We start from the raw sequence: 11,121 nt of genomic DNA, 5'->3' as shown, positions 1-11,121 counted from the left end.
CCCCTTTTTTCCCTATAAATTCTTGGGTGAATTTACTAAATGATTTTGCATGAGGTATTTCAGAGCAATAACCTGTATCTTATTTACTGAGCACTCAAAATCCCATTCAACCAGACAGTGAATGTTTAAATTTGCTGTCATTCATTTTAGCATAAACACACTACTATTCTTTCTAAATTAGGCTTTTATATCACTTTTTTCCATAAAGCTTAGTGCTATTTGCTTGGCGCAATTAACTTTGCAATATTACCGCCTGAGGAAAGCAAGTGATTAAACAATGTTATTAAAAATGGAAGTTTAAATTACATTTTTAGTTATAATGGAAGCAGTAATTAATCGAATGATGACCAAATGATGAAGAAGAGCATTATAATCAGACATTTAATCAGCATTTTAAAAAGCCTATTATTCGTGTGTGGATTACAGAGGTGCATTTGTCTCAATTACTGACATTTTTTTTCTCCAAAAGTTGCAACAAATTTTGAAGATCCTAGTGTGTCAAAATGTTGCCTCATGGGTTAACATGAGCTCTAGGTTTAAGTAGCACAGAACCGTCAGTTACAAATATTTGTCCTCTCCACTGAAAGATGTTGAAATGGCTCTCATGTACAGTTAGTCATCTTGGCCCACAAAATGAAATTTGATTCTACATCACTGAGCTCATTTACGGTACTAGTTTAGTTGGAAACTGTTGCGTAATTGGCCAAAAAAAATGAAATTAATTCGATTCTTGGAATTTCGTATGCCATTTGTTTTTATTTTATTTCCAAGGCTCTCCAAAAAATGAAAATGATTTACTGATCCTTGTGATGTTTCAAATGTTAATGCTTTTATTCTGGCATGGAGTTTTTCATATAAATTTTCTCCATAAAATGACATTTTATAGTGACCACAGTTTGTATAACTTAATAAAAGACAAAAAATAAAATAAAATATAGTAAAATATAGTGCTCTATATTTCGAGTCTTTTAAATGGTACAGTGGGTATTTATGCTATATACTACTACTGTTCATTCAAGTTTAAAGTTTAAATTGATCAAAAAAGTCAATACAAATATTTTGTGTTACCAAAATATTTCTCTTCAATAAATACTGTTCTTTCTATTCCTCAAATAATTATTTTATAAAAGTATCATAGTTTCCACAAAATATTTAGCAGCACTATAATAATATTGCACAGTATTACTGTTTTTACTGTATTTTTTAATCAAATGAATGCAGTCTGGGTGACCATAAGAAACTTTTAAAAACATTAAATAATCTTACTGAACCCAGTTCCCTGTTCCACAGCTCATTGATGAAAGTGACACACAGTTCATGACCAACTGCCCCCCGGCCGTCACAGAGAGCATTCCCAGAAGACGCACAAGGATACAGGTGTTCTGGACAGCGCCACCTTCTGGCAGTGGTTGCGTCACTCTCAAGTGAGTTATTGTATTACTTTTCACTATTATTCTGGTCTTGGATAGCAATAATTGAATGAGAATCCATGGATTTAGGCTAAAAATATAAAAGTCTGTGGTGCTGAACTGATAGATTGTTGAATAAATAGAAAAGAAAACAGAACGGGAGTACAGTCTGGGGCTCTACACTGAGTTTAGTGTCTAATACAATACTGATTCTGAGCACTCATCTCATTTAGTGAGCGTTTTATCAGTCACCTTCTGGGAAAGTACTGAAAAAGGAAAACAAAGTCTTTTTCGATTATATTTGAAGCTGAGTAAACAGAAATACATTTAGGACCATCGATGTAAGATGTTATTATGATTGATTGATGTTGGGCGGTTATTGAATATTAATCTTGAGCCATTGAAGTCGCCCTTGAGTCTTCCCATCATCTATTGGAGGCTGCGAATCAAATATGATTAAGAAACTTTGAAAGCTTTAAAATATTCTGAGCATCCAAACAACATCCTCACACTTGAGTTTCCTTTACATACAGCAGGCTCACAAGCACACAACAGTGGTCTTCAACCAAACAAAATCTGAATTATCTGTCGGTGTTGTGGTGTCAGTGTTTCCACTCCACCCCCTCATGTTTTCATGCTGTCTTTGTATTTTTATCTCTCTTTATCCCACTTCTTTTGAGGTTATAAACAACTTTAAGTGTGTTTGATGCATTAAAGACATCTGAAAGTCTCTCTTTTCGCTCCAGTTGGACACGGTGTGATGCGTATGTGCATTTTTCCACATTATGGGTGCCTACCCTCAAAACACGCTTTCCAACAACTCTCACTTTCTGAAAGCCTCTGAATGCCACTGTGTTGGCCTGTTTACACTTGTTGTGAACCAGTGAGGTCTATAATACCAGTAGAAATCTCTCTGTTAGAATTCTCATTTATTTTAATGGGAAGGATGCCATTTGAATCCTGCCAGTTTTGCTTATGGACACTGGACTTTTTTTTGAGCCAACCACCTGTGCCCCTTCAAATATTGTAAATGTAACTCAAACGTGCTTGTTTGAAATGCAAGAACCAATTAAGTTTGTTCTCTCGCGTCACAAACACGTTTGAGGTTCCGCAAGAACCAGTGAGATTTGTTCTAGTGCATCACGCAAGTACATTTCGCAAGTTTGTTTTTGCATGTCATGTAAGCATGTTTGAGGTGTTCTTGCATGTCAAGTTTGGTCATGCAGTTGTCTCCTCTGAAGACCTGCACTGTGTCCAAATATGCCTACTTGCATACTATATAGTAGGTGAAAAACATTACTTGAAAAGAGTAATATGTCCAAATTTATAGCATTCGGAAAACTGAAGTATTTGAAAAACAGGTTAAAAGAATCTGGCTGACCTACTACTGTTGCGAGAGACTGAAGTGTGCATGGACACTCGATTAAAATGTTTTAATGATTGTGAAATAAGTTTTAAGTCAAATGTAGTATCCACTAGGCATTATGTGAATGAAGATTTGGAATAAGCCATTCGATTCATGTGGATTACTTTTACAATGTCTTTATGAACTTTTTGAAGAGTTTTCAGAGTAAGGGTGGAATGGACTTTCAATGGCGAAACCGAAATCTCTCAGGTTTAAATACAGGGTTCAAATATCTTCATTTATGTTTCGAGGATGAATGAAAGTCTTATGGATTTTGAAATAACATGAAGGTGAATAACTGATGAGGATTTTCATTTTTGGGTAAACTTGCAACACAATCACATGGTAATTCGTAAATATTTTACATTTTGGAAAATTGTTGGCTAATCCAATGTTCAGTTTAAATGAAAGTGTCATTCAGTCAGCCTTTGTTCTGTCATGATGTTTTAACAGGTTTGTGAATAAATATATATTTTTTCCATTGAAATAATGCACATAAAAGTGATGCAACTGCTTAAAGGGTTAGTTCACCCAAAAATGAAAATTAGCCCACAAATTACTTACCCTCAAGTCATCCTAGGTGTATATGACTTTCTTCTTTCAGACGAATACAGTCGGAGTTATATTAAAAAATTGTCTTTGATCTTTCAAGCTGTTTAATGCCACTCAGCGGGTGTTGCATGCATCAGTCCAAAAGAAGTTAAATAAAAAGCGCCCATCCATAAAAAAAAAAAGTGTCTCACACGGCTCCGGGGGTGAACAAAGGCCTCCTGTAGCGAATCGATGCGTTTTTGTAAGAAAAATATCCATATTCAAAATGTAATAATCACTATAATCTAGCTTGCGCTCACTGTTGTACACTGGAAGCAGTTCCGGGCAGATGACGTATGGAGGTCAGCTTTGCACAAGCGCAGCTCAGAAGTGACGCACGTGGAAGCGCAGGGGAGAAATGACAATTTTTTATATAACTCCGACTGTATTCGTCTGAAAGAAGAAAGTCATATACACCTAGGATGACTTGAGGGTGAGTAATTTGTGGGCTAATTTTCATTTTTGGGTGAACTGACCCTTTAAATGAGCCCCTGATTAGTACTACTACTTAGTAAAGCAGATTTAAATTTTCTTGTGTAGCAGTTGTGAAATTAAATTGATGTTGAGACAATTAAAACCTTCACAGTGTATTTATGAGCTAGTGTCCATCTCTCATTCTCTCCTGTTCCTTATCACCTACTTACTCATTCATCCCTTTTGTCCTGTCTCTGACCCCCGTCCTCTTTTTTTTTTAATTTCTTAAAAAGGATAGCAATCTCTCCTCCACCTCACTCAGAACCCATATCACCTACCCAGGTCTCGTCTCCGTCCATCTGCGAACTTGAGGAATTATTATTGTAGCTTTTAATTTATCCATCTGTCTTATTAGTGCAGGGATGTCTGTTTTTTTTTTTCCAATAAACATTTTCAGGGAAGCATCTGCTGTGCCAACGTGTTGGATCTGCTGTCACTTCGCCTTGGCGTGTCAGAACCGTGGAGACATTGCACCTTGTAGCACCGGGCTGAATGCCAGCGCTCAGGCTCCGAAACACAACTGGCAACGGTGCCCAATGAACATCAAATAAAAGTGCAATTGCATCTGGAATCCCTCCAGCACTTTTCTAGTGAAATGTCAAACAGACCAGGGATTGGAAGGAAGTTTTGATCTGGATTTTGTTTCCTTTGATTCTCTGGTGCCATCAAGCTGTGGAAGGCAGATAAGATGCGGTAAACGTGATGGTTTTGTTGTCAAGCTTTGGGATTCTGGAGATAAATGACTTTCAGGTGCTCAGATGAGACGATCAAGACCAAATACCAACAGAGGAGACGTTTTAAGAAGAATGGATCAAGTCCTGAGCAGTCATACTTTGTTGGCCACTATTAAGGGCCTTTTTTGTAACCTTTACACTTTTTTTACACAACACTTTCACTTTCACTTTCACACCAAACGCACATATGTTCATAGACCCTGTGGAATACAGGCATAAGCTGTGATCTGTCGTATAACTATTAGGGATGTCCCAAGCTGATTTCAAGGATCGGGATCGTTTTGATGACTGATCATCAGTCATCAAAGCTCGGTAAATATTGGTCACAGATGCGGCAGTTTACTTTAAATTTCCCCAAGCTGATTACTCACTAAAAACTCCCACAGATCATGCTTTCATACCATTTTAAGTCTTATTTTGACATAACAAAGAGGTTATATCTAAGTGTGCAAGTTGTTTACTTTTTTTAATTAACGCCTTTACATTAACACCATTATATTGTTTATTCAGACTGATTCCGTGGAATGCGCAAGAGCACAAGAGGCGGGATTTATCACGTGAACCAGTCACAGCAAAACAACCAGTCTTATCAAATCATATCGCGATGGAGGCATTGCCTCCTCTCACGTGATTTTACCCCATTCATTCTCAGTTACCCCCCACTAAACCCACTTCACACTTTAGGGGGTCTGTTAAAACTCAGTGGGCTCAGGAGAGGCGAGACAGACGCGTACTCCCGTTGTAACTTTACCTGCTGGTGTCATTGTAGGACAGTGTTTCTTTAGAAAAATTAGTGATTTATATATTTTTTAATGTTATATTTTGTAATATTGGCATTGTTTTTATTTTTGTACTATGTTTTTTTTTCCTCATCCATTATTATATATACAGTATATAATTTTACATAAAAACAGTTAAAACAAATTTGTTTAATAAATAATATATTATTTATTATATACATATTTTAATATACATATTTTAATTAAATTTCATGTTTTATTGTAGTTAATGGATTAATATTTATAGTTCCTTTTAAAAATTCTGCATAAGAGTCAGGTTCAACCATTTTATACTTGTGAAACAATTGTATACAAATGTTAATATATAGGCCTAAACATCTTCATTTGACCCTCTAACTCTAGCATTCTCCATTCTAATTGTATTTTATCTACTTGTTTTCTTTTTTTATTTAAACAAACAAAAAAACTGTTTTCTATTCTAACTACATGTTATATTTAAAAAGACAAAAGTGCCTCTAGCATTAGCATTCCCTGTTGTTGTTTTTTTTTCTATTCTATCTACTTGTTTTATTTTTATTTATTATATTTAAAAAAAAACGTGCTACATATACTGTATTAGGCTAACCGAGAGTTGTCACAGCACTTACATATTATTGCTCTTTTGTTGGTTTTGATTGCTTCTATTGTCCTCATTTGTAAGTCGCTTTGGATAAAAGCAGCTACTAAATGTAAATGAATTTCATTCAAACCTGCAGTAATTAAATAATTTATAAAAAATTAATTAGTACAAATACACCTGTAGACTTGACTCCACATGTTTTACTTTATTTTTGCTGCTAACTTTTAAAAAATTTATATTTGGCAGCGGTTCACACTGTTTTCGCACAGTGTTTGTTTTGAAAGGTCCTTGAAGAGAAACTGCAATCAAACATTTTCTGTCAAACAGTGCGCTTCTCTGCAGTGATTCAATAATACAAATACATCTTATGATTTGATCCCACTTCATTTTATATTTGGGTGGCATTTCATTTTGTTTCTTTTGCATTGTGTTTGCAGTGAAAGGGCCGTGAAGAGGAACAGCATTCAAGGTTCTTTTCTATGTCAAATAGGGTGCTACTCAATTTCTCAAAATGCACTTTGCAAAGCACAGATGAGCCAAAAATGTGTCATATTGTAGACACCTTCACATTTTGATAAGGCCAGCACCAGATTCTCTTGTAAGCCACCCACATAAAACATGTGGGATTATTCTCAAGAGGGCATAGCGTTACGGTCAGACCTACCGCATGCCACATCCTTGACTGACAGCAATGGCAATGGGCTCTAGTGGGATAGTTGCAGGACTTACCATTGATATTCCACATGGGTCGATCTAAGGCGAGTGTGGCTAGGTCTCTGGGGTACTCCATCAGCGGCAGGTTTAAAAGAGATTCAAACCTCCACCACCCCCTGAACATAGATGGTGCTCTTGAATACATTTGCTTTTTCTCCAACGCTTGCTAAACATATTGGCATCAGTTGATGTCTCTATACGGCTTCATTTTTAAAAGCTGAACTGTTTAAAGCATTCAGGATGCTGACTGGAGTCATTGAAATATGCTCTCGGATAGTAGCATTATGCAAATGCAGCATTATGCACGGAAGCCTTTGTTAAAAAGATGCATCATCTGTTCCCACTACAATACAATTTTGAATGCGATAATGGTGGTACAGTAAATGTAAAAGCGCACTTTCTCAGAACTATATCTAAAAGACAGATAAAAGGCAGAAAAAGTTGGATGAACATTGTAATGTCTTCATTACAGGGCCAGTGTTGTGCAGCGAAGAATCATTTTCTTCCAAGATGAGGGCTCACTTACCAAAAGACTCTGTGAGAAAGGTAAAGCTGGGTTTCTCATGCACATCCCTCTGATAACATTTTTACTTGTTGCTAAATAAAATATATGCCTTGTAAATGGTTGTGTTTATGCATGCCACATCAGTTTGTGTACGTTTAATATTTGTATAGGCTAGAGTGTGTGTGGAAGGAGGCAGTTAAATGCACCTATGCATTATTATGTGACAAGAAAAGGAGAAACGTAGATTCTCAGCAGTTGGTTGAAAATAAGGTTGTAAAATGGAAATAATGGACACAATGCAATTGAAGATAAATAACTATAATCTTCTGATCGTTGTGCATTGCAGATCCAGTTGCGACGACTGAAAAACCTATTCAAGAGTGCTGTGCTTGTGGAACTGCCAAGTATAGAGTCACTTTTTATGGAAACTGGTCTGAGAAGGTGCATCCCAAAGACTACCCAAGTAAGAGCAAACCCTTTGTGACAAAAGAGCACAGTAATCACATCAGTATTGTTATTGTTACTTAAAACTAAAACCATTTAAAACAGTTTTCATTTATTGAAATAAAGCTGAAATAAAGTATAAATATTAGATGGAGAACTTAAGCTTAAAAATCAGAAAGGGTGTTAACTGAAATCAGTTTAAATTGAAGTACTAAAATGACTACAGCTAAAACTAAAATGAATAGAAATTAAATCTAAACAAAGAAAAAAAAATGATAAAAATGACAAAAGCACATGCAGTAACAAATTTACTAAAATTAAAAGAAACTAAAATATTAATTAATAGTAAAATTAATAAATCAACACAGATTAACATGATTAAATATTATGTAAAATATGATATTATTCTAATATAATATTATCACATTGTGAGGTACATTGTCCTAGGGTTGTGCAGTATCCTGCCTATAAAACACATTTTCATTTTGCTGATATTTGGTATTACATTTTTACAAATTTGACAATTTGATAATTTTGTAATTTATCTGTACTATAAATCAAATCAAATGTAGATGCTGTAAATTTAGTGATTAAAAAGTTTGCACTAGAATTGTAATAATGTGACAGAATATTATTTAATATGTAGTTACTTATATTTGTAATTATTTTTAATATATAGTTACTAATATTAGTAATTAACAATAAAGTACAATAAAGTATGAAATATCAGATTTTGTTCAGAAGATCACCAGACAACATCTGTTTTTTATTATAATTGTTTTTAGTTTTAGTTTTTTATTTATTTATTTTTTACACAGAAATGTAAGTATATGAAATTAAATGAAATGTAAGACATTTGCTATTTTCCATGTTCTCTTTCAGTTTGATAAACGTGTTTGAAATCATCCAACATCTTTATAAGTGTAACGTGGCAAAGTTTTACAAACTCTTTTTTTTTTTTTTTTTTATAAATGGCAAAAATATAGTTTTAACAGTCAGGTACTACAATTGAGTTTTAAAGAGCACTGAAAACACATTCTTGATATGTTTAATGCCACACTGATTTTACATCTCAAACTTGAAAATTTGAGGTGTCTTGCAGAAAGAATGGTAACATGGGCAGAGGTGGGCAGCAATATCTTTTTCTTGCAGCTGTAGCTCTCAGGGCTGGTTTGCAAATATAGCAGTCAGCAGGAGAGCTGGTTTGTTACCTATGTGTGTGGCAGCAATGATCCAATCTGTTATTTACTGTCTGGCAAGCAGGCAAGACTACAGCCTGGGCCGTGATACTTTGTGAGATAAGAGAAGTCAGGCGGATGTTGTCACATTGTGCACTGCTGCTAGTTAATGGTTCTGTGGAAACAGACATTGATGTATGCAGTAGGCTCTTTAAAGAGAGACAAGAGTAGAAGCTTAGATGTGTGAAGATACACGCTAGAGAACAAGTTACTTCAGAAGTGCAATTAACTGGGAGGATTTAGCTTTATATGAAGCTGCAGCTCGAAAGATCTGTTATTTGTTCACCGCTGTTGTTTCTGTCCCAAAGGACGTGCTAATCATTGGTCTGCTCTCATTGGTGCGTCTCACTCGAGGAGCTATGTGTTATGGGAGTATGGAGGTTTCGCCAGTGAAGGAGTCAAGCAGGTGGCTGAGTATGGATCACCCGTCAAAATGGAGGAGGAGATTCGACAAAAGGTAGGCCTTCTGGCTAAGTGCGACAAGATGAGATATCAGGATCAGACAGATGAAGCTCAGCTTGAAAGCTAATGTTGAAGTAATTGCTCGACTTTCAAGCCAAGATGTGCTTTTAGTGGGATTAGCAGCTGTTTATCCGACAGAGATTGAATTTAAACGTTTTTCGTTGGCCAGGATTAGGCTCATTACATTTCTGATGCTTTTTCAATTCGCTGTTTGTTATTTGCTGTTTGATTATTTTAAAACTAGCCAAGAGGGACGAATCTGAATGAATCGTTTGAGTAAATTAGTGTGTTTTTAAACAAGTCTTTTTAAGTGAATGAATCGTTCGCTTTCTCTTCCACTCACACTGATATGTACATTAACAACGATTCGGGACTAATATAATGTAATTTAAAGGAAAACTATGTGAATGACGCTCTGTGGCTTGGCAGGATTTTCTGTCGGCTGCATTTAAATCCGCGTCTGAAGTTTCCCGCTCTGTTCAATGTGCAGTAAGTATCACGTGTCTAAACAAATAGCACGTGCTGTCAGTGAAGCCGCTCTCGCACTGTATAATGACAGCAGACCCTTCTCAGCCGCTCCAGCAATGGACACAACCCGGAAAACTATCGGCATGGATTTTTGCCGATAACCGATAGTTCCAGCAATCAACTATCGGTGCCGATTAATCGGCAAAACCGATACATCGGTCGACCTCTACTGAAAATCTTCCTTGGAAGTGCATGACTGCTTTGGTTGCTTGATAAATGTCGGCTCTAGTTGACAAAATGGAGGAAAACAAATCAATCTGCTTTATTTTGTTTGGTTGAGCAAGAGCTTATTGTGCTTAAAGGCTATTTCTTCATCTTTTAGCTGACTTGAAGACATAAAGTTTAATAAGGCATAACAAGACTCGTTTTGGTTGTGAATGACTCAGTCATTGATTCATTGACTCACAATAGATGAAAAGACATTTGTCTCAGCCTAATGATATAGGCTAATTTACGAATGAATCATATTGAATGAATCATATTGGTGAATGGAATCAAAAGATTTGAGTCACTGGGATGAATCAAAATCCCCAGTACTAGAAGCAATACCCTCACTGAAGTTTTTCATCTATAATAATTGATTTAAAGTTTTGTCAGCACCCACAAAATCAAATAAAATTCCTTTAGCTTACTTGTTGCTTTCACTCCATCAAAAGTTGCTTGGCACTCATTTTATGTTTCTGAAGTTCCCCACGCACTCACGGCATCGAAAATAACATGTCAAAGGTTGATCAGTTAACGGAGGGTTCTGCCTAGCATCTTAATTAAACACATTAGTCAGTATCAGCTAATCTTCACATTGCCGTAATTTAATGTTAATTTCCATCTCTTGAAAGACACGTTAACAATCGCATGCAGTCTGAGACGGAAGGTCAGTTAGCAGCTTTGTAGGAAGGTGTGTGCAGTATAATTCAGCGTTAACACGGGCTGCCTCCATGAGGATTTTAAAGGTCACCTGGGAAAGGTTCATACCCTACATGTTCCCATTTGTCTTTTGCACAATGCACTGTAAGTGGATTTGCAGTGCACATCTTGACACATCTCAGATTGATGATCACAGAATCTTTACGGCTTCACCCACATGCAAATAGGACAGACATTTTGTTTTTGGGCAAATTAATTTCTAATTAAGTGTTGGGTGTGTAATCCTAGCTATATAGGTTAAATATAATATACACATGGAGCCTAATACACACATAAAATATTTATATTTATATATACTATACTATATATTTATTAAATTACAAATAATTAAGTA

At 35.8% G+C, this 11,121-nt stretch overlaps 1 protein-coding gene across 1 annotated transcript in view; it reads left to right on the top strand.

Annotated features, from left to right (window-relative positions):
• LOC107686649 (spondin-1-like) overlaps positions 1 to 11,121 on the top strand; it is a 99,896-nt gene that overhangs the window by 7,310 nt on the left and 81,465 nt on the right. The window contains exons 4-7 of the mRNA XM_016483719.1: positions 1,291 to 1,424; positions 7,159 to 7,232; positions 7,538 to 7,654; positions 9,182 to 9,330. Coding sequence (XP_016339205.1) covers positions 1,291 to 1,424; positions 7,159 to 7,232; positions 7,538 to 7,654; positions 9,182 to 9,330 — 474 coding nt within the window. The remainder of the gene's footprint in view (positions 1 to 1,290; positions 1,425 to 7,158; positions 7,233 to 7,537; positions 7,655 to 9,181; positions 9,331 to 11,121) is intronic.

Source organism: Sinocyclocheilus anshuiensis, unplaced genomic scaffold, assembly GCF_001515605.1.
Source record: "Sinocyclocheilus anshuiensis isolate Anshui unplaced genomic scaffold, SAMN03320099.WGS_v1.1 scaffold1102, whole genome shotgun sequence".
NCBI lineage: Eukaryota > Metazoa > Chordata > Actinopteri > Cypriniformes > Cyprinidae > Sinocyclocheilus > Sinocyclocheilus anshuiensis.
This window is presented reverse-complemented; position numbering and strand designations above follow the sequence as displayed.